The 23,746-nt window shown below is 45.2% G+C and overlaps 1 protein-coding gene across 1 annotated transcript in view; it reads left to right on the top strand.

Annotated features, from left to right (window-relative positions):
- IQSEC3 (IQ motif and Sec7 domain ArfGEF 3) overlaps positions 1-23,746 on the top strand; it is a gene marked incomplete at both ends in the record, with an annotated part of 105,891 nt that overhangs the window by 56,060 nt on the left and 26,085 nt on the right. Inside the window, 2 exons of the mRNA XM_084260105.1 lie at positions 14,210-14,498; positions 19,828-20,921. Coding sequence (XP_084116231.1) covers positions 14,210-14,498; positions 19,828-20,921 — 1,383 coding nt within the window. The remainder of the gene's footprint in view (positions 1-14,209; positions 14,499-19,827; positions 20,922-23,746) is intronic.

Raw genomic sequence — 23,746 nt, 5'->3', positions numbered from 1 at the left:
CATACCATTTTCCTTTGTGTGAGGTAATAGGGCTGAGATGAGAAAAATTTGTTTCTATTAGAGTAATGAGAGAAAATGATGGAGTGACAATTGGAGGGAACAGTATATTCATTCAGTTGCCTTTCACAGGGTTTTCGGAGCCTGCCTCTGGCTCACCTGCAGTGCTGAATAGGAAATCAGCAGAAAATCACCTCAGCTCCAGTGATGGGAAAAGTTATACATAAAACTTCAAGTGCCTGGGGCAGGTCCACTTTGGCAGTAAACGTCAGTATAGCACTGGAGGGGTGAAAGATTGTGTCACAAAGTAGACTGGGGTCTGGGGGTATTTGTGTGAAGGGCAGGATCAGATGCTAGATAGCTCTTTGGGAAGGGAGGATGTTTCACCTGTGTTTGTGGGAGAGAGAAGATCCATCCTATCTAGAAGAAGTGCGCATGAGACCTGACCTGGTTTCAAGGCAAAGGAGACAAAGAGTCCTCCCTGGAAGAGGAGAGGTTGAGGATCTCAACATAGTCTTCTGGAAGGGCTTGGATGTGTACCAAGCAGAAGGGCTAGGGTCTGAAACATCTGTGGAAACATCTGTGGAAAATTTGGGCAAGCTCTGCTCATATTTTCCCATAATATTTCCTCACTTTCCAGTAGAGAGACTACTTACTGCTTAGATCAGGGTTGAAACACAATTAGTGCAACTGGCAAGTGTTTACTTCATGATTACAGACCAATTAAATTGTAACTCAATATAGTTTAGACTTCAAACAGCTGTGTACTCATTCTGAAGTGCCTGCTGGATTAGTCACTGCTACAGATTGGTTACTGCCTGGCACCACAGCAGCCATTAGTGGTAAGGAGACATTGGCTACATCTCCAAGCCAGCCTTCCTTGCAGTTCTGGTGAAATTCTCCATTGCCCCACTTCTGGCTTACCAAAGTACTCACCTGGAAATACATGTTCTTGCTGGAAGAGGGCCTTTGTGCTTTTTGCTTCATTGTTGCATGTGAGAGGGTGAAAAGTGGATGGGCTCATTTTGGACAGTTCATTGAAATCAAACCTTCAAATACCTTTTTTCCCCAGCTGTCTGAGCTGCATATGAGTATGCTATATCCTAAGCAGCACAGGGTTAAAAACAAAATCTGATTTAATTTATTTCTGGAGGTCTGCTCTCTCTGAGTCTTCAGGTCTCTTTACCTGAACCCTCTGTTCATGCATTTGTTCTTTGTTCTGTGAAGTCATACTGGTAGCCATTGGCACAAGAGACCCATGAATATTATCCACTGCACAGTCACAGCATTATGTCCCTCTTTGGCTGCCTGCTACTGTAGTCCAGGAGCATCTCTCTTCTAGTACAACTCTTGCTTTGCTCTTGGGTCATTCTTTGTGGTCTAACAGTTATATCTCCTGAGAAATCTAAAAGACTTTGGATGTGAATGCAGTACCCCTTAAGACTGAAGCTCATGAGGTTGATGAAAACCAAACTACTCTCCAAGTCAATTCTCATTTTGGAATCCACTGAAGCATCTTGATAAAAAACAGATGGGGAATGATGATTTTTCCACCAGTACCCATCACTATTGAAGCATTACAGAAAAAAAACACTGAGCTACCCAACATTTTGCCTGAACTTGTAAAAGGTTGACAGAGAGAATGCAAATCCAGTTCATGAAATGGGAAACCAGCCTTTCTGGTTTATGATTGCTGGAAGGATGGCAGGATATTGGATGTATAATCTGGAGGTCAGTACTTCCTTTCATCTCCGAGGTCCAGGTGTGAAAAATGGTAATGATTCTAGATGTATAAGATCAGAGCTATAACCAACCACAGAGCTATAACCAACCACAGGAAGCAACTCTAAATAATTGGTCCCCAGCTGGCAGTGTCAAGTGCAAGCTCCTACACTTAGTGGACTGTGGAGGCTGAATTCTCCTCTGGTTTTTAATGGAGAAAACTCCAGATCAGGCTTACAGTACCTGGACACACCAGTGCAAAGCAAGGCTCTACACCCATTGTGTGTGCCTTGTGTGCTCTAAGAAAAAACAACTTCACATACAAAGCTTTTCAGTCTGACTTCTTTAATTTGTGCTAAAGTCTTCCATAACATTGTTTTTGAAAACACTTGGGAGAAGTTTGAGCAACATTTGTGCTTTGTTAGCACATCTTGTTTGTCCTCCTTTACTCATTTCTCATCCTTATTGAGGTCACAGGCATGAAGAGAGAATTTCTTCTGCTTCTTAACAGCTCATCTACTTCTTCTTCTTTCCTCCCTGTAGACTTAATAATCCTGTTCAAGATATTACAGTTAGAGGTTGTGGGGATGCAGCAAACATGCAGGGATGGGTCAGCAAAGTTCATATAAATATTCCCCAGGATCACAGATATCAGAGTTTTGAATTTTAGTTCAACACAGAGATGCAGACAAGGAGTAATGTCTAGACCTACACTTGAACTCTTCCTAAGCTTGAGAGTGAGCAGATTCCTTGCTTTTTACAGGTATTTTGTACAGTCAGGATTAGCAGTTTTAATTGCTTTGCAGAAGCCTGGGTCTGGAACCACAGAGGTATTCAGTGTTTGTAGATTGAGGGGAAATATGGAAACACAATTATAAGCAAAAAATGTTCTAGAGAGCATCCTTGACATCATAGTTACCATCAACCTTGGGAATCTTTTGCAGGGAGGTATAGTTGGCAATTTTTCTGGTACTATGACCTGGGAAGAATGGTTTATTCTGGAAACATCCAAAGAAACAGGAGGTGAGTTTCAGATGCGGAGTCCCAGTCCTGTAAAGGAGATCCACCAGGACATGCTGGCACAGTCTCCCACACAGGCATTTCTCTGCTGCTTCTCCCCTAAGCTAGTTCAGCCACTTTCAGGGAGGTTTGGAGAACATGAGGTTGGGGAGGTAAAGTGAGGAATAAGTTGGCTCTTCAACAGGAAAAAAAAAATTCTCTGACAGAATCTCAGGTCTCCCTGACACATTGATTGCTTGCTTTGCCTCCATCCACACCCTTCTTCAGGAAGGAGGAAGACAGCAGGAGAATGAGGCCAAAGAAAACTTGTCTAAAGGAAACCACAAACATACCCATCAGACACACGTTTTCTGAGAACCTGAAGCTATACCCAGACATTTCTTGGCCACAAGTTCTTCCAGTGCTTCCTTTTTCCCTGTTGTTTCTATTGCTTAAGTGGGCCCTTGGATTCATATACTCTTTTCCCACCTGTGACAGCACTTGCCATTTCTTGGGTCACAGCAGTGGTAATGTCAGGGAAGGAGAATCGATCATAGCCAACCTTAAAGTTGTGTGGGAGCCACTCTCAACAGCTGTTGAGATGAGTTAGTTGCTTTAATACTGGGTGATTCACTCATGGCTTGCAGATGACCCTCATGTTTGTTCTCCCGTGTCCCTGCCCGTAACACGGTAACTTCCTGTTACCAGTGGAATGCAACATAAACAGCTGCTGTATCCTGTGTTTTCTGTGTGATAAAGCCTCAGAAATGCATGAGGAGAGGCTATGACAGCTTTGGAAATAGTCTTGTATCTAGCACTGGAAAATGGGCACAGACGGTTGATAAAGTAATAGCAGATGGACTGTGGTGGAGCTCACACCGTTCATTCCAATACCCTACTGCTATCATCTGACCTGATCTGCATCAGTCAAGCTGCACCCAGTCCCAAAATTGGGCCATTCCAGACTAAACACACTAAGTTATGTTCTATTGAACTTGACTGATGTTTTCTATTGACCCTCTGTCCACACAGTTTTTCATGCCTTACAAGGCAGAGAGAAGTAAGGCAAAGTGATGGAAGAACAGCCAATGAGAAAGAAAGGGAGACAGACTCACCCCAACTAAGACAACAGTGCTACTGTAAGGAAAACGTACTGTAAGGATGCTAAACATGCTATACAGAGAAGGAGGATAACAGAAAAGAAGGAGCAGGAAGTTAAAAAAAAGCATAAATGAAAGAAGAAACCAGAGGGAATAAGAATATATTAACAGAATATAAATGAGCAGGTCCTTGGCTAGAAAATGTCAGTGTTCTCTGGCAGTGACAGCAGTGAGGCTGTGGCCTTTTATTACATATTTTCTTGCAGTGTGATGCCAGCCTAAAGGCCTTTTGTCTTTTCTGCTCTGTGCAATACCAAATCACTCCTGTACAGGTCCATCTTCTGACCATCCCCACGGGACAGGCTCTGTCTTTAAATACAATAAATTCTCCTTTTGGAAAAACATGTCTGTGCTCCAGAGTTGCTTCTTCTGCAAGTGGCCATGGCACGCTTTTGTATACTCCAGAAAGAATCTGAGAGGCTGAAGAGGAGCACATTGTACAGCTGCTTAGGTCATTCTATTTGGGCTCTACAAACAGCTAGATAGCTGAGGAAGAGGGTGTAAAAAAGTTAGGAGATTTCTGGGATTGTTACCCAAACTGTTCAAAAACTGCCAAAGAGATGGAGACCACTCAGTCTTTAGCAAGGAAACATCATTCTGAAGCAAAGCATCAAGAAATGAACAGGAGCTGAGTTCAGTGAGATTTTTCTTTTGAGGCTGTGGAACCTAACTCTGGCCACACCATTTAAAAGTGTGTTCTAGTAATTTTTAACCATCTGTGTTTGGCACCTTGGTTCTTTCCACACACAGATTGTACCATCATCCCACTGGAAACTGTATTTGTCTAGTGACTACAGCCATTTGTCACCTTTGTCATGTCCCACACTGGTACGTTGCTGCTTTTCTTCAAGCAGGTTATGGTGCTGTTATTATTGCCTGTGTGTCTGGGTTGACTGCAGTTGGTCTTATTCCATCTTTTGGGGAAAGAGACAAGATGGGGATTGGCTACCTCATGTACACATTGCTGGTACTCATTTGCTCACATCTGCTGTGCTGGCTGGTGAAGCATAACAAATGCCTGTAATTTCCCAGAATTCACTGATGTGAGATAGGTAGGTCAGGACGCACAAAAATGGACAGTGCAGAACTGTGTTGTGGAAAGCAATGATGTGCTGTTACAGCACAACTGGATCTGATAAACATGTTACAGATTGCCTTCGAATATAACATATATCCTTCTTTGAATTTGGTGGAGTCTACTGGCATGAGGCCATTTAGTATCAGCCAGAGTTTTTCTTAACAACACAGTCAGACTGGTTGTGTGAAGGCAAACTCCTATTTTTCTTAATGATCTTGCCCCAAAAGATCCATGTCCAAGTACAATACTTTTCATTCCTCATAGTGAAGAAAAGTTTAAGTGGCCCTAGGAGAATCTGAGCTTGTATGACCAAATGTGTCAGCTGCTAAGTCATCCTGTTTTCCAAATGGGAATGATAGAAGAAGGAATAAAGCCTCAAGGAAGAGAAGTGACATGAAGTGGATCAGAGTGTGAGTAAAGCAACAGTGACAAAGTAGGTTAGAACTTGGAAAAGTAGAGCTTTGTGCCTGCTGCACAAGGCTGTGGGGGTGTTCACTGGATTGGGGAAAGGAGGAAGGAATGCTAACCATGCTGTTTCTATCTTGGTCTTCAGCCATAGGCCAAGGCAAAACCTCGAACACACTGGCAAAGTTAAAATCTGGTTCATATCTCCTTTCCTGAAGACGGTGAATGCCATTAGGACTGTCTGTAGTGAGGATGGTGATTTGAAGCTGTGTTACTCTGTGTTGAAGAGGGCCAGGATTCCTTCTCCTTGGTTTGACACAAGCAGTGACCTTCTCCTGGGATGCAGAAATCACAGGAGATGGAATAACTAAAACAGTTTAGTACATAAAATTTATCTGGGTTACACAAAGGTATTTCTGTGAAGCTGCTCAGTCACTGCATTCAGTAATCAATTACCCATGTCCCTTAGGAAGGAATCCAGAGGTGCAGTCCAACCCAGGGTCTGCCACAACAGGTTGGAAAGATGACCACAGAAGCCCTTGCCTGGGTCTATAAATGCCAAGAGTTGTGTCCCTCACCCAGGTCACAGGCAGCTGGTATACGAGAGCTGAGGGGATATGCAAGGTTTCCTTGCCTTGTAGAGGCTCTGCTGCCTCCCAGCCCTGAATTCATCTCATTTTAGCAGTGAAATTTTATCTTCTGCATGATTGCACCGGCAGGCTTTTGTCAGCGAATTTGGTGATGTTCAAACCTGCCTCAGGGATGAGAAACCAAGAGATCTGAGTCGAAGTGGCAGAAAAACTGCTGCTGAGAAGCCAAGTTTCTCTTTCCCGGGGTGCTGAGCAGGCAGTTACACTAATGCAGGATGCCATCTGTTTCTTCCTTCTCTGAAAGGTCGTGTTTACTAACATTGCAGAGGCAAGAGAGGTCTGGGGTTAAAGTAAAAGTAATTAAACCCTGAAGAGCAGGGCCCTGCTATGCCTTCACTGTCCACTCAGTGCTTTTCACACCTCAGTGAGAAGCGCAGGTGCCCTGTCTGACACAGCCACAAGAAACCCTCTCTGCAGTGACAGGCTTCGAGACCTCCTCCTAGCCTAACCTGCAGAGGCAGCACAGCAAGCAGCCTGGGGCATCAAAGCACCAAGGTGTGACAGGCAACAGAGAGAGGAGCTGTACTTCCTAGGCTGAGCCTTGTACTCCTGCAGCTGGTGAAACAAGAGGCATGGCTGGGGAGGTGGCCAAAGTGTCATTCTGAGGTGTGACCCAACCACGAAGAGGAACTATGAGATAAAAAACTGTGTGACAACCACACCATCCAGCACAGCCAGCCTTGCACCATAAACACCACTTCTCATTCAGTGGGAGCTGCCTTAGCTGCTCCAAGTCACCCTCAGGAGGAGCCTGTCTGTCTCCATGAAAAAGCAGAGATCCTAGTCCTCAGTTGGTTGAAGTTAGTCTGGGAGAGCTTGATCCTCAGGCGGGCAGCCAGCCCAGACTGACACCAGGACAGCCATCTTTGCACTACATGGGTGCTCTGCCTAGGGTGCATCAGAAAAGTTTAACTCCTGTAGTGCTGTTCTGTAGTAAAAGGCACAGCAGCGCTACAGTGTGGGAATTACACAGCACATGGGGATCATGTTTAAACACCAAATCTGAAAGTGGAGGCCCTGACTTTGGCACATTGGACTCTGTGGGGCATGAGGTATACTAGTATTTTATTGCATTTTCTGTCTCTTAACATGTATCTCACCAAGACTGCTTTAAGTGATGTTGAAAAGATGTTGCCTGGTTCAGTCTATGCCAAAGGATGTTAAATGTAGTTGATTTCCAATATATTTACCATATTCTACTGTCAAATCTATTTTACAGGTATGTGTGCCAGCCTTTTGATGAAACAGTAATATATTTTGGGATGGGTAATGATCTTGGCTAATTATAATTAATTCCTCTTGGGTGAAACTAGTGTGAGAAGATGGCTTGATGCCACTGCTTTGCAAGGTGTTACGTGAATGTAGACAAAATCGGAATCTTGTTCCTATATTTGTCTGTGTTGGGGAAGACTGAGGAAGCTGCAGCTCTGCTGGCAGGGGATGATTTGCCAAGATCAAGTTCCAAGTTCCCTCCTCTGGCAGGAGAGACTTTTGCCTTCCATCATTTTCAGCATTTTCCCAGAGAGCACTGTCTCCAAGTCACCCTAAAACTTGAACTTTAAAGCAAATCAGGAGCACTTAGAACTCAAGCATGTCAGAAATCTTTGAACCTTGAAAAAAATCCAATAACATATTATTACCAAGCCTGTCTCAGCTATATTTTTATCATTGAATTCTGATCAACCCATTCACCATATGTTATGGGTATCCTCAGGGAACACTGAAATGAAATAAAATGAAAAGGCACTTTGGACCCTGCTAACTCAGCGAGTTTTTGGTGGGTTTTTTTCTGAGCGGTTTGAGGAGAGAGGACAGTGAAAATGGTGAAATGTCTTAAGATGGAACACAGGTTCTTGCAGACTTGGGGTCTGGACTCCATTCTCTTGGTGTTAGCTAGTGATCTCTTCTAACTCTCCATATGGCATATGGGGGTTTCTGTCATCTCTGAAGCCTTGAAATCTCATATGGCCCTCATGCCATGGTAATGCTAATTGCTTACAGCACTTCAGAGCAGCATATATACAATAGCCAACCGATCCTCATAAGGAACTCTGTAAAATGGATTCATAAATGTTTGTGGTCTTTCACTAGTCCGTCTAGTTCTCGCCTCAGTTTCAGGTAATAATCCTGCACACTGACTTTAAATACCATGAAGAAAGCATTTGGTAAATTATACATGGGAAACAGCAATGTCTTCTGTTGGAGTGACACGGGGACACAAAGAGGAGGCAAGATCAGCATAATCATAACTTCCTCCTATCCAATTAGCTAGATCATTTTGCATAACCATTATACCTGCCAACAGGGCATCTGAGCATTGCTTCTTGAGTGAATTGTTTCTTACACCACTGCCCAAGTCCAGAAGAGCCATTGCTGTTTTTGTCACTGTTATTGCTCTTATTTGTCAGCAATATTTTTTTTCTTGTAGGTGAGAAGGAGTAAAGAGACAAATTTTGTGTCTTAACCAAAAACTGTAGCTATGGACGGATCAGTGAGAATGCTCAGGTCTATTTTCTTAGAGGACTAACATTACTGTCCTTGAGAAGAGTAGCTCTCCTGGCCCTAGGCCCTTGTTTAGTCATTCAGTCATCCTGTAAACACCTTTCTGAGAGCTCTGAAAATTACTCTTAGACCGTGAACTGATTCTGGCACTTGACAGCAGGGCAATGGAATGTACTGTCTGGAGAATTCAACTGCTGTGTTCCTTCCTACAAGTCTAGCTTGAAACCATCTTGAAATATTTGGGGGAAAGAGGCTACATGTTCTTTCTCGAGTCATCAGGCATAGGAATGTTTAATCCTGACAGTCAGGGTCCAACAGGTAGCCATGGTTCAGCTCCACAGCTGACAGTTAGAGGCACAGATCCTTGTCAAGCTAGAACCGTGTGTTTCCAGCAACAAGGTGGTATTGAGGAGTATGCAAGGAAGTGCACCATCCTGATGCTGCAGGAACTGAAAAGCAGTCAAATTTCTCCCAGGACAGTGTGTGATATAACAGCTCTGTAGGAATAGATGGATAGGCATCTGTGGTTTGATAATTTGGTATCACTGATTTGGGCTTTCGGTTTCCAAAATACCAGGAAGGGAGAAAAAAGGAAGTAATGCCAAAAAATCCTACATAATGCCATTTGTCTTCTGGAACCTCCCTACATCCTCCCCTCAGTGTACTCCATACAGAAAATCTTCCTGAGAAATCTGCACCTAGAAGCTAAATATCAGAAGTCTCACTTAGCCATGCTAGTAAAAATGGTACCCATCTGCATTATCTCAGTAAGAACTTTTTAACCATCCTGCTTTCTTGAAACAAACACAGAACCCCAGTATACCAGTTTGGAAAGGCTATACGAGCTATATAAGCCCTGAATCAGGTTGTCTATAGTCACCATCTTTGTTAACAAAACTGTTCTTTCTCCACAGCAGTAGTATACAAGTCAGCAGTGCAAAATTAGCAGGACATGCCTGAAACATGAGAGATGTTCTCTACAGCAGATGAAATCTATTTGTAATAATTACTAAGCTAGTTGCTATGGGTCATAAAAGTCACGTAAGAATGGGAAGAACAGAACAGAATTTGTAGTCCTCCTTTTTTGTCTGATTTCACGTAATTTACATTAATATTATAATTTTCAATCAAACAGGATTCAAAGACATTACAAACCTTCCCTACCTGATTGCATCACTAGCAGAAAATTGCTTCATTCGTCATGCAAGAGTAGCTGTAAGAACTGCAGAAGATGGTGGTATGAGATCCTTTTGGACAGCAAGTGAAGACCGCTGATTACAGTTGAAACTAAAGGGGTGATGCTGGGATACAGAACTGAATTAACCTAGTTGGAGTTTGGCCAGGACATTGGGATTCACACCTTAGACTCGGCGTGGGGCTTTTAATTATTACAAGTGGTTACAAAAATTTGCTCCTCCAAGAAACAAAATGTACAATAGCTCCATTCCCCTCCTTCATCCATAGTCAGAGAGGTTGATTGCTCACTGGCCTACAGAAAGCAACTCGGTCCCCATAATTTACTTCTCTTCTGGTTGTTTTTTTTCCCTTTTTTTCCCCCCAGAGATCTTCCATGCTGTCGGGTCTATCCTTGCCCTACTTAGTTTTCTTACTATTTTATTTTGCTTTATTACTATCCTTACAATAGTTTCTGAGACTTCTCTTATTAACAAAAACTATGCTCTACCAGTGCAAATCAACTATGTCACGATCATTAAGGTTTTAGCCTATCTTTCACTGCAGCATCAGTTTTGATCTTTAGCAATGCGTTCTGTCTCTCATATAGGGACTTCATCCATCACTGCTACCAGACAACAGATATTAGGCCTCCCCACTACACTTCCTCAGAAACAGGTTTGAGATGGGAGCAAACCTGGAAGGAATGCAGGGAACCTGAGGGCCGTAATGCTGATGTTCAGGCTGCTGAGCAAACTCCATCTTTACCCCTGTTTTCCATTGCTTGTAAATCACTGAAGTTTAACAGTTTAAGCTGAAATTTCCCAGGTCTGTTTTCTTGCTCGAAGGTGAAGTAGGTTTGTCTGGTATTTTGAGATAGTTTGTTCCCCACAAGTAAAAAAGTCTTTTAGCCATGTTTTTTTTTTTCCCACAAAAGGACACAGAAACTACTCCCATTTCATCAAGAGTATTTGCTATTGGTTTCCAAGAAGCACAACAGCCAGACCAGCAGGGGGTTAAAAAGTTTATATTTAGCATCAGAACATCTAGCTGAAAAATGCCTTTGAGTGCTTCAGTGGCATCTGATTTTGATTTGACCGAGTTTTGACCCTCGGAAAATTCTCCGCATAAGCACAATATATTCTGTATGGGTCTATTCACTGAGCTGACAGCATGCATGGAGGAGGAAGGCAAGGTTATACGTGTATGTGTGGTTAGCTTATATCCTTATCCTAGAACACTGGCTTTAGGGGCTTCAGTTAGGCACTGTGAGTGGGAGCACTGAGCTTGACAATGATTCTCACACAACTGTGATTGAATGTGTGCACTTAGTGCCTGCAGTCTTAGGGTCCTCTTGTGTCTTAAGGAATATCCTAAATGCCTGTTGATGTTAAAAGGGACTTCTGAGCACTTTGGGTTGGTACAATGCCTCATTGACTTAGGTAAAAACCTAGTCCAGTCAGAGTACCTAGGGTCAGACACAGTCCCATGATCAATAGGTAGGTCCCATGGTGATGAGGAAAGTTCAACGTCAAGCAGGGGAGTCAGTCTGCAGGTCAGTCAAGATCAAGTGGGTCCATGTCTGTGGAAAGGTGAAGGCTGTGGTGGAGCTGCAGACCCACACTCTTACAGTGTTACTGGGGCAGGAACTGGCTGGTCTGAAAAGGGGGAACTGTGCAAGAAAGGGTATTTGTGGAGGCGCCAGGGGATACTGGTCAGGCCATTAAGCTCTGTGAGTGCACTAAGGTATCTTTCAAGAATTTCCAGGGAGCCTGGGGAATCTTCATGTCTGGAGATATTCAAGAGTCGACTGGAGAAGGCCCAGATCAACCTTATGAGCAGGGAGTTGGAGTAGAGACCTCCAGCCTTCCCTCACATCCTAGATTATTCTGTGAGCCTACAAAGCCTGCTGTTTTTCTTCTATATTAGCAGTGTGCACAGGATATCCTGTCACTGTGAATGTTACTCACTCAGACTCTAAACTGTGTGTGACAGAAAACCAAATAGGTAACATACACTGTAGGTGACGTACAGAGCAATGGGCCCGAGTGCTGCAAACTCTTACGCACACAATTCACGTTCTACCATGAGCAGCCAGCGGAGGCCCTCAGAAAAATAGAGTTCAGCATATGTGCAAGTGTTCAGAGGACCATCACGTCAGGGAATATCTGCTGGGATTTAGAGTCCATTCATGCTCTAAGGGAAGTCAGCTAGCTCTCTAGTCTACTGCCTCAGGCCCTGATCTGCCCTAAAGAAAGTCTGCATAGCAAACTGTGCACTGTGGCCTTGACTCAGCAGAGCAGTTTGGGATATGTGACTTGCTGAATCAGAGCTTACGTGTCTAGCTGAAATCGCTTTGTAAGGCACAGTCCAGTTCCCACTGAAATACTTGTGAAGCTTTTGGCATGCACTTCAATGAAAGCATGATCAAATCTGTGTTCACATGGTCATCCCTTGAGCTGAGGATAAAAATTACTGCTCTGCTGGTTAAAATGAAAATGGATAGAACATAGGCTGTCAATAAAAATGCTGTGGTGAGAACTGCAAGGAAAAAGTTTTTTATTAATGTTTCCTGCAATGTGGATGGACATAGAACAGAAAGAATTAAAAATGGGTCCATACCTTACATGTCCATCTTTAAATGTAGAAAAAAGGTTGTTCAGTTGTATCGGAAATATAACAAGGAAAGATTTTATAAGGTGTACAACCTAAAAGGACATTTTTATGCCTCATTTTAATGGTGCTGTTTCCTGATGGATGAGTATGAAGATATGTCATTTTAATATGCTTTGACAAAGTTGGTTGTATAGCATTTCTGTAAGAGACTGGTTTATTCTGTCCGTCTATTTTTTAAATCTAACTGGTGACTACATGCATATGTATAAAAGGAGAAACTTTCTACCTTTAAATGCTGCATCTTTCTTAGTTCTGAAATTGTGGTACTGTCTTTGGCTCATCAGATTTGGAGCCCTTTTAGGAACTGTGGGAATGTTTCTAAATTTATCTACTGAACAGAAATGCTGCCATTGGAGAGAATAAACTTCCTTTTAAAGTACTAGTAAGTATGCAAAAGTGCTCCGAGGCTTAGGAGGTAAAGTCTATTTACAGTTAGAAGACTTGGGCTCTTAAGTGCTTACAGCACTTTTGAAAATGAGACTTAAATGCTTCTAAGTAATTTGGGCACTACAGAAAATCATATCTAATTTCCCTGATTTTGCTATGACATCAACACCAATCATGAAATGATTTGTTATCTAGATGACAGCAGAACTGGTCGTATGTGGAGCAAATCCAAGAGAAAGAAATATGATTCAGAAGTGAATTAAATAATTTAATGGTGTTTAAATATAGGAGGCAGTACAGATCCTTGGGTTCAATGAAATTAAATGCACTAGTTCTGTAGTAATTATTTCCAAACTAGATGTTGCTCTCAGCTAAATATGCACTCCCTGGAAACCAGTGGAGCTCTATCTGATATACATGGTGCAATAGAACCCAAAGTCCATATGGATTGGCCTGCACACTCTTGGAAATCGTTAATTATTTCTCTGTAGCCACTGGAAAGGGACTAATGTAACAACAAACAAACACTCTTATGGTTCAAACAGTCCCCCAGAATACCAAAATCTTGTTTGCAATTGGATGTTTTTTGAAAATATTCAGCAAGAGCAGTTATCAACAGACTTCCTCAGCACTTCAACGGATCAGAGATATGCTAATCCCATCCCATCCAGGGCCACATATCAGCTCCTAGAGTGCACTGTTGTCAGGCCCTGGTTTCACACAATTACTGCTGTGGCAGACAGGGTAAAGGGTGTTTACCTTTCACCACAAGATCTCGGTGGCACAGCAATCTGTCCTGTGGGTCAGAAAGAAACAAGCTTCTTTCATGGGGCTCTGCAGCCTGCTATGGCTTGCATGCATGATTTAAAGAGCCGGGATGTTAGGGCTGGATGGCTGTGTTGCATCTTCATACCCTCAGCTCTCTGAGTGTTCCTCTGGAAACTCTGCACCCTTGAGCTGCCCCTGCACTATTTCCTACATGCCCTTAGAAATCCCAGAGGGAAACTGGATCCTTGGGATCCAGGCTTCATGCCAGATGGGGCTCTGGGATGCACAGGGAGATGCTCAGCAATAGGCTGCAAGGGCACAGGGGTGACTGCCAGCTGCTGGCTGCTCCAGGGAGCAGGAGAGATATCCATTGGCCAGGCCACCCTCCTTGGCCCCTCGCCTCCCCTGCAGCACCTGAGCAGAGGCAACTGGGCAGCTCCAGGAGTCACAGGACTGATGCATACAGTGTGTACAGCACAAGTGTCTGCTCTCAGGGAGGGATGGACCAGAGCTTTGGCTGCATCAACCTTAAGGCCTGATCCATCACTGAGAGAGACCCCTCACAGCCCAGGCTCTCTAAAGACTTTAAATGCAGCTCCGTGAATTAATACAGTGAACAGCAATAAGCGTAATCATGAATAAAATATAATAAAAACAAATAAAAAAAGCGAAACGTTGCGTTTTGTTCACAGTGACGATCCCAGCGGTTCCACAAGCAAGAAAGCCGGGTGTGAAACGGAGGATCCGAAGGAAGCCGGCAGACAGAGTGGCCAGGAAGGCAGGTCCGACACCCTGACGCTAAAAGCCCAGCATGCGGAGCTCCAAGAAGAGCAGGCAGCGGGGTGTTCCCCTCTGGTGCAGAAGGCGAGCCTCCACCACACGGGCTCCCCAGTGAGAGTGCAGCGCAGCAAAGGGACGGCCTCGTGTTCCCATGCAGCTGCCTCCGATTATGAGCTCTCCCTTGACCTAAAGAATAAACAGGTACAGAGGCTTCCTCCTCAGGCTGTGGGAGAAGGGGATGGGGTGGTTGGGACTGCATTCGCACTGTGGTGGGATTTCTTGCAGCAAATACTTCAGCCTTTTGTTCACCTTGAGTTTTTGCCCTGCCTGAGCAGGCCTGGCCCTCTGGTTACATGGGGCTGACGGAGGAAGCAGCTTCCCCACTTCTGGCTGCAACACCCTTTCACCCAAACCTGCTGGGGTCTGCTCCTTGTTGCCTGGGTTCTGTGGTCCCCAATGGACCCAGAAACGCGGGTGTGACTGTAGGCTTAGAGACAGGTTGTGGGCAGCTGTGGCATCCAGAGATAGTGCCTTACTCACAAGCACACAGTGCCTGTAGGGCTCCCAGCAACTGATTGTCCCAAAAGACCTCTCTTATGGGAGAGGTCTCCAAGTGCCATCTTTCCTTCTTGGATCTTACTGGGCAAGTCCCCAGTGGAATTCTGCAGGAAATAGCAGGACAGGGACTAATAGCATCTGGCCCTCTCACTCAAAAGCCATGAGGTGGAGCGTGTCATGTGTGTCCCCTTCTGCCTGTGTGCATGTGTCTTTACATCCCGCCCCCGCATCTCTGCACATTACAGCCCAGGTGAACTGTTGTGCAAAACAAAACCTAAAGAAACATTTCCAACTATTCCCTGGGATGGCAGCTCAACCAGAGGCTGTTTGATATGCAGACTGTGCAGTACGTGAGATGAGGACAAGCAAACGCTAGTGACAGTGTCTAGATTATGTTCAGTGGGAGCTGTGCTATCGCAGATGAAGGGTCTCAGCTAATGAGGTTCCCACAGAAGAAGCTGCTGCTCCTGGGACATCTTTGTGCTACTTCCCCTAAGGCATTCCTGCTGTCCCTAAACATACATGTCAGATGAATGGCCCAATAAAATCCTGAGCAGAAAAGAGACCTTGGCTCTTTAGCTCTGCCTTTATCAAAATACTGCATACTCAACTCTTGCTTCACACCAGGAAAAGACACAAGAGAAACTAATTACATGGCTTCACAAACTAATGTGGCATATCCTCAGGGTGGGCCAGATCTTGGCTGCTATATAAGGACTTAGCCTCCTCGATGTCCTAGAGCTGCTCCGATTTGTCCTGGGGAGTGTCTGTCCTGTGTTATTTTAGCTTTAAGGTCATGTTGTCCTATCACTGTTCTTGCAGCAGAGGCCAGACCTGCCCTGGATGCATGTGAGACAGAGAGATATATTAGCTGCTTGTTCATTAATTTCTGGTGCCTCACAATACTGACCTTGCAGGAATCTAGCCTGTCTCATAGGTGAAACCACTTTTCTCATAGCAAAGTGGACTTACAGTGTCGGTGCTCCTACAGCCTGAAGGATATCCCTAGTGGATTGCCTCCAGCTCTGGAAGGGGAGATTTTCAGGGAGTGAAGAGTATTAATTCTTCCGGTCTTGCACTGTAGTATGTGTTTCATAGGTATTCTTATCAGCTTACTTGTCATGTAGTTCTCTTCAATGGGAATAAGGGTGATAAGACCCTCCCAGCACTGTCCCAGTAATTCCCTAGTTGCAGCACAAATTGTAATACAGTAATAGAACTTACAGTAGGAAAAACAGTTGAAAGGTGACATTTTTAGTCTCATAGTGCAGCTGAAGTCCTATCTAGCTGTCAGGAGAGGACTGAGTGCTGGTAAGGAAGGAGGGTAGCATACAGCCTTTTCTACAGGGTTCGGAGGTGCAGAACATCTAGCAGTCATTGCCCCTCAGCATCATACTAGAGGGTTGGTGAGTGAGGTCATGGATCTTCTTGCTCCCCATGAAACAGAGCATGCTGACAGTATGAAGAGCAGAAGTACACTATGCTGGGAGGCTGGAAAGGAAACTCAATTGCTAAAATTGTAATGTTGAGAAAACGGATGGGATCACAGGAGAGAGGAGCATTCTTTTAGTCATACATACTCTTGCTGTGCTGGTGGGTGGCAGATGTCCCATGTATGAAGGAAAATGTCCCATTAATACAGAGCCCTTATAGCACTGTCCTACCATTGTGAAAGGTTGGTGGAAGGGAGGGAGAGGCATTAGGAATAGAGAACATGTATGCTCCTTATGTCTTTTTTTATTTTTTACAATGCACGCATTAGCTATAGTGACTGAGATTCTGTCACTGAGTCTCACTCTCCTCTTGCTAACATGGTGACATGTCACCATGCTCAGTGGCAACCTGGGTTGAAAACCAGTGCTGAGAATAAGATCAGACCCGTTCTCTCCTGACACATTTGTGCATTTATGCCTGTGGACCACAAAGCCATGGGTTGTGTACCCTGAATGTTTGACCATATTCAGGCCTGGCACTTTGGCTTGCCTTAGGCTGACCTTGTTAAAGCTCCCTTCATGTGCAATCCATCATGGCAATGGATATTTCCCAGCCATTTCTAATTCAGCCACAAGGAGTGAGTTTCTCAGGCTGAGTGTTCGTATTGAGGACCAGAAATAAGTATTAAGCTAATTATTCTTTGAAATCCTCCTGATCCCCCACTTTCCTTTGGTGCCGGCTGTCCGATCGTTCCCCAGAGATGAGTAGCTTTAAGTAGTCAATTACTTGTGATTCATAGGGTTTGTTAGGAGTGAGAGAAGGCCAATCATGTCTGGCCTTTCTTGCTTCTCAAATGTGATGAGAAGGCTCCTCTGGTAAGCCAGACATACATCTCCATTACCTGTGCCTGCTGTGGTGCTAATGGATGCCCTTTCTTCCTTCAAGAGGAAGAAAACAGGCCAACAGCTATGTGAAATCCGTAATTCTTCTGGAGATGTCGTTAGCTTGACCTGATAGCAGATGTGAATGCCTCAGAGATCAGTAAACAGTAAATGGTTAGGCTACATCAAGGAGAGACAGAGACCCACTCCTACCAAGCAAGGGGTGGGGAGGGCACTTCTCTATGAGGGTGCTTCTTTTGGGTTTGCCAGACTTCCCAAACATTCTTTCGACCAGACCTTGTTATCCCAGCTGCAAGACACTGTAGGACTGCCCTTGCTTTGGGCAGTGTTGAATGGCAGTGGCTCACAGGCAGAACCCGTCCTTGCACACCTGGTATGAACTGGAGAACAGACTAGGTTGGGAGTCCTCTCCTTTACATCTTGTTCTGCTCCTTAATTCCTTACCCTTTTGGGAAGACTGAGATAATAGACTGCAAAAAGCTGGTGGTGTTTTATCAAGGTACTGACAGCTTGCACCATTCCTTTAGACTGTTAGAAGGATCCGTCTTCTTAGTAGTTATTAAAGTCTGCCTTTTCAGGAGCTGTCCTTGCATAAGATGAACTAGCCTTTTACTTCACATCAGCAATGACATCTTGTCTTGGCCTCTAATAACATCAGAGCATATGAATTCCATGTTTTTAGAATGGCTGTCACCTCTTTGAAAACCTCAGATAATTATAAGGCTCTTGCTTCTGCCTTATTTTGCATTTTACCATTATTCTGTCCCTCAGATGGCTGTGCCTGTCCCTCCCATTTGTTCCTCTTTCCATCCCAACACAATTAGCTCTACATTTTGATTAACCAGACCATTATATTAAGTGCTTACGGTCAGTTGTCAGTAATAACTGTCTGGATTGGGCCTGTGCAGGTTATTGGCTTAATTTGCATTTATCTGCATAAGCCTTCCTCTTGAAGGGAAAGGCCAAGGGATAGCTCAGTCTCTTTCCAACTTTGAAGACATGTGCAGGAGGCCATAATTGTCTTCCCCTACTTCCAGAGGAGTTAGTATTGGAAAGATTCCAGAGGTGATTTACACATCTCACAACTGTCATTCCACATCTTCTCTCTTATCTGCAACTTACTTAATGTTAAAAAAAAGGAAAAGAAAAAGGACACAGATGACATGACATGACTCCATGAGCTGAGGCTCATGCCTCAGTCTTGCTTTGATGGCAAAGCCAGTTTGCACTTAAACTCAGATCTTCTGTGAGCTCAGTCCTCCATCTTGTGAGTACTGGGTCAGCAAGGCGTGGTAGGGGGTAAGTGGTATCTGTCTGAAGATAAGGATCCAGTCAGCAAAACTCGTCCTTTGGATCTGTTAATGAACTCGTACTCACCACATGAATGATGTAGTGTATCCTCTGTTAATTCAGGACTGATGTTAACAGCACTCGCAGTCCTGCACTTCACCTTTCTTGTCTTTTCCACACATGCACACACACATGTACACACATGTACACACACATGCAAACACTACATCCTGCACCTGCGCTCTGCCCTGTGAAGTGCCAACAATGTAGATTTTAGCTCATAGTTCAGCCAAAACCTTGGTCAAGGTAATTGAAGTTCATCCTTCTTTTTTTCATCAATCCCATCCTCCACCATCACCTTCACACTGCCCCTTGTCCTCCATCAGTCACTCATTCTTGTAGCATGTTAGTGAAGGCCCAGCTGCAGAGAAAGAGTGAGGGCATTGCTAGGAATTATAAATACTAAAATGTGGAAGATAAATTATCATACAGACTTGTTTTGCTGAAGCCTGTTGAGATGCTGTGTTTTTCTCTGTGTGTTTGTTGTTACCAGCTCAGGAAGGAGTAAATCTTTCCTACTTGTTCTTAATATCTTCTCTCAACATTTAAAATCACAAGTTTTTACCTTTCAAAACTGAGAGTCTTTCTTTTCTTGAGTAGTTTTCCTTTCACTTTTGGCTGACAACTGGAAGATAGTGGAAAGGAAGGCACTTACTTTGGGATTCCAAGTGCTTTTAAAAAGACACTGAACAACCAGCGTCCACTAACTTCTGTGGAAGCTGATGTTTCTCACTAGCTCCTATGATCGAGCCAGCATTTTCTGCATTTAAAAAAATAACTTTCCTTTTACTGAATGGTTTTCTCCTTTCCCCTTAGGGTATTTCCTAAGGTAACTAAGGAGGGCAGGAGCATTAGTAAAAACTAAGACAGGGATGGTGCGTGACATTACCAAGGCACTGCTGAGCAAGAAGACACATTGCTGGAACACTTTACTTGCAGTGCTGAGCTTGCCCTACAGGCTATCAGAAGTAGATCTGGAAGGGAAGGGCACCTCCGGGCACCTCCAGGCACCCGCAGGCTCCAGCTTGTGTGGCTGGCACTCCAGGAACAGGCATGATCATGTTACAACTGTGAGGAAGCTCACAGTACTGATGCTGTAGCCAGCCATGCCCAAAGGGGGGAATCAGTTGAAATCAGGGGCACAACAGTGTAGGACAAAGCTAATTCAGTGTTAGAAGTTCCTCTCACAGTCATTAACAGACTAATCAGTGTAGGAACTGGGGTAACAGAAAGCCATCAGAAGCCAGTTAGCAAGAAATAACCTCTCCTGTTTGCATGTCTTTCAGATCGAAATGTTAGAGCACAAATACGGGGGCCACCTGGTGTCTCGCCGGGCAGCCTGCACCATCCAGACAGCCTTCCGTCAGTACCAGCTCAGCAAGAACTTTGAGAAGATCCGCAACTCCCTGCTGGAGAGCCGCATGCCACGCCGCATCTCCCTGAGGAAAGTCCGGGTCCAGAACTCGGAGAGCTTCTCTGCTGAGAAAGCCCTGGTGGAGGGGTACAACTTCGTGGGCATCCCGTTAGTGAGGTCCCCATCTTTGCCAGCCACCATCAGCGGGGCTCTGACCGAGCTGGAAGACTCCTTCACAGAGCAAGTTCAGTCCCTGGCCAAGTCCATCGATGATGCCCTCAGCACCTGGAGCCTGAAGACCATGTGCTCACTGCAAGATGGGGGCTCCTACCAGATAAGGGAGACTTTCAGTGCCAGCTCAATGCAGCCAAACCAAGACTTAGAAGCTGAGTTGCAAGACAAGGAGAAAGAGGAAGGGCTTCTACCAGATACCCTACCAAAAAGCAGCAGCACTCTCATGATGGCATTTCGAGATGTCACAGTCCAGATCGACAACAAGAACATCTCTGTCTCATCGTCTACCTCAGTGTCCATGGCAAACTGCCTCAGCAGCAATGCCCAGGCTGGGCTCTCTCAAACTACCAAGGCTGAAGAAAGCCCAGGAGAAGGGGAGGGAGGATCTAGTGAACCACCGGCAGCCCCAGAGAGCCTGCCTGAGTCCAGAACTCTTCCGGACAGCCACACTTTTGCTGAGGTGAACACCAGTACTAACGGCACAGGAGACAGTATCGCTGAGCCCGGGCAGTTGGCAGTGCAGAAGCTCCAGTTTGATGCTAGCAATGAGACAGGGCAAAGCAAAGGCTCTGAGTCTGAGAATGCAGACAACTCAGAACAGCTGAGCAGCAGCAGCACATCCACTTCAGCCAAGTCAGCCTCTGAGGTGTCCTCGAAAGAAGCACTGCAAGCCATGATCCTCAGCCTCCCAAGGTACCACTGTGAGAACCCAGCTAGCTGCAAGTCCCCGACACTTTCCACAGACACCATGAGGAAGCGCCTCTACCGCATTGGGCTGAACCTCTTTAATATGTAAGTGACTCTTCCTCTTTCATATTTACCAGACTATTTCATGCCTCCCAGGAACAGGTGATAGCAAGCTCTTCGTCTAGATCTGTCTCCAGGGAAGCTCTTTCATATTTGAGGGCATGACTATCTGGTTATACAGTACAGACCACAGGCTGCCCAGAAGTATTTTCCATAAAATCCCTTAAGTGCTGTCTTGATCTTCTGCACAACAGAGGAACAAGCCCAGTGCCCCATGAGTAGTGCCTCTACTCTATTGAATTCAGAACCTTCATTCCCAGCTGCTGTCCACTTGGTATCCACCAGCTCAATCTGGGATCTAGGCTCCTGTTCCACTCTGTTGCATAGGAACAAGCATAGCTGGGGATATACCCAGCCCTGATAACTTAACATGGGGCATTTCCAAGTAAAGAGAGAGAGAGGGTGTAGAGCTGAGCTTGGCTAGCCCACTATGAGTGCTCTAGCTGTCATTTTCCTTGTAGTACTTGGGTAGATTTTCACCTGACAGACCAGGTTTAGTCACCTCAGTCTCTCACACATCTGAGTGATACCCTATGAAAAAGCTGTAGGTGCAAAAGCAAAAGCAGAACAGCCCAGAGAATACAGTCAGAAGAGGTTAACTTGAAGGGTCACAGTCTATTTTGGATTTGCAGAGAGCAGCTGAGCTCCTATAAGGAGCTTTACATTTGCTTGTTGCCTTTCTCATCAAAGCAAGCCGTGAGAAATACCGGGTTTTGCTCAGTCATCACACTCTCATCTTATGCTGTCTTGGTTTCCATTTGAATCGCCAGGTGAAGACTCTAGGAGTGTGATGCACCAATACTGGAAGAATGTTTTGCCACACATTGATGAGGACTCTTCGGTCAGAGCAAAGACTAAAGATTACTCTGCCCTAGGCAGAAGTTTTGCACAGACAAGGGGCCAATGCACAGGATTTATGTGTGGCATGGAGACTGTGGACCCCAGCAGGCAGGAACCTGGAAGAGGCGTTTTAGGGCTCAAACCATATTCAGAACTGAACTGATGTTAGAGCAGACAGATGTGGGACTCTTACAGAACTGAGGAGTACATTTTCCTAGCTCTGAGATCATGTTGTGAACAGTTGGGTCCATGTGTGTATATCAAAGTCAGACACTGGGCCCACACATATTTGCCTGAGGCTGGAAGGAGAGGAGGTAGGCACCAGACACAGGTTGGGATTGATTATGAGAGAGAGAGTTCCAGGTCTACACAGATTTTCTGGTGTTTGAATTGGGATAGGAGTACTTCTGGAGGGGATGTGGGGTTCATGTCTCTGCTGCTGAGTGTTTCAGCATTCTCAGCTGTGCTTGTCAGGAGTCCCACCACCCAATGTGTTTTCCTTTGGTTCCTGCATAGTTGACATAAGCACTGATGTGAAGATAAAGCAGGAGTGAAAATGCTTTTTCCCAGCCTCTCCTCCTCCCCCAATCTGCCTGGCACTCATTCACGTGACAGATTAGCAGGGCAAGGTCTGTTTTGAGGAAGCAGTTCTGCTGTCCTCCTTCATTCAGTGACCTGGGTTCACTGCATCTTGTAGGTCCCCGTGGAATAGAAGACTTACTGTGGAGTTCTGAAACACAACTTTCTAGCAGGCCTCCCCCATGCCCTTGAAACTAGCTGTTGAAATGATGTGTGGTAATGTGTAAGGCTCAGGTTTCTTGACAAAATGTTGGAGGATGGGGAGAGAGGGGACTGACCTGCCAGCTCTGGGGATGGGAGTCTTTTTTTATTCTCAGAGCAGGATCTAAGGGACACATGGCCCCCCTTGTGACACCACAGTGCACTTCCATCCAAGGGGCTGGGAAGGTCACTCACCTTTCTGTGGTATTTCATTTGGGGTTTCCTTATCGATTTCTAGCAAGGAACCAGGTTACCGCTGTAGGGTTTGAGATGTGGGCAGCAACCCATAGGGCATGGAGCTGAGTCCACGTGTGCCTGTGTGCACATCCTGCCTGCCGACTGCTCCCCTGGACAAAGAGCTGAAAGCCTCCAGCCACTAGCAGCATCTGCCATAGTCTACCCAGCCTTGCACTGTGTTTTCAGAAAGCAGTGCTCTGACTCGGAGCCAGCCCCCTGGGAGCACATCGATGCTGTGCTGCTGAGGCACTTTCCCCATCCCCGCTCCACAGTGAGGGGGTGGAATCCCTGGAATGGAGAGCACTTCATTATGCAGCGCTGCTGTAATAACTCAGTGTGTGTGGGCAGCTGGCTGCGTGGGCAGAGGGAAAGCCAGCAGGACGTGAGGAATCCCGCAGCATTTGCTGGCTGTGCTTAACACCCCTGCAACACTAAAGAAAATAGCAGGGCTGGGGTCAGGAGAGATGGAAGTGGAGTTGTCTGCTGCACATCTAGGTAAAAACTGCATGCTGCAGTACATGGCATACATCTGCAGGTGTTCAGAGACGCTATCAGGATATATTGAAAATTAATTGAATCCCAGGAAAAACTGATGAAAGGCTGCTGTTAGTGGAAGAACAGCATATGTAAGTATATTTGAGTTACAGCCTAGGCAGCGCAAGAGGGCTGTCACAGCTGGACTGTTTTATCCTGCATCCTCTTGCAGTGTATATGCCATCTCTACTGAAATCTGCATATCTCTGCTAGTGTGTGAGCTGCCTTTTTCTGGCCCTATTCAGCTCCCAGATTCTCTGGAATGAATCCAGTTAGTCCAGAGGCTTTGGAGTCACACCAGTGTAGCTGACATCATCTGTGTGCTGTGAACACCACACTGTCCCTTGCCAGATGTGCAGGTGGAGGTGCATTTTATGAATGTCTGTTGCTTAACTTGACTTTAATCCTGACTGTATGAC

This window comes from Gallinula chloropus (genome assembly GCF_964237585.1).
Source record: "Gallinula chloropus genome assembly, chromosome: 1".
Lineage (NCBI taxonomy): Eukaryota > Metazoa > Chordata > Aves > Gruiformes > Rallidae > Gallinula > Gallinula chloropus.
Note: the sequence above shows the minus strand (reverse complement) of the source record. Positions and strands in the feature narration are given on the sequence as shown.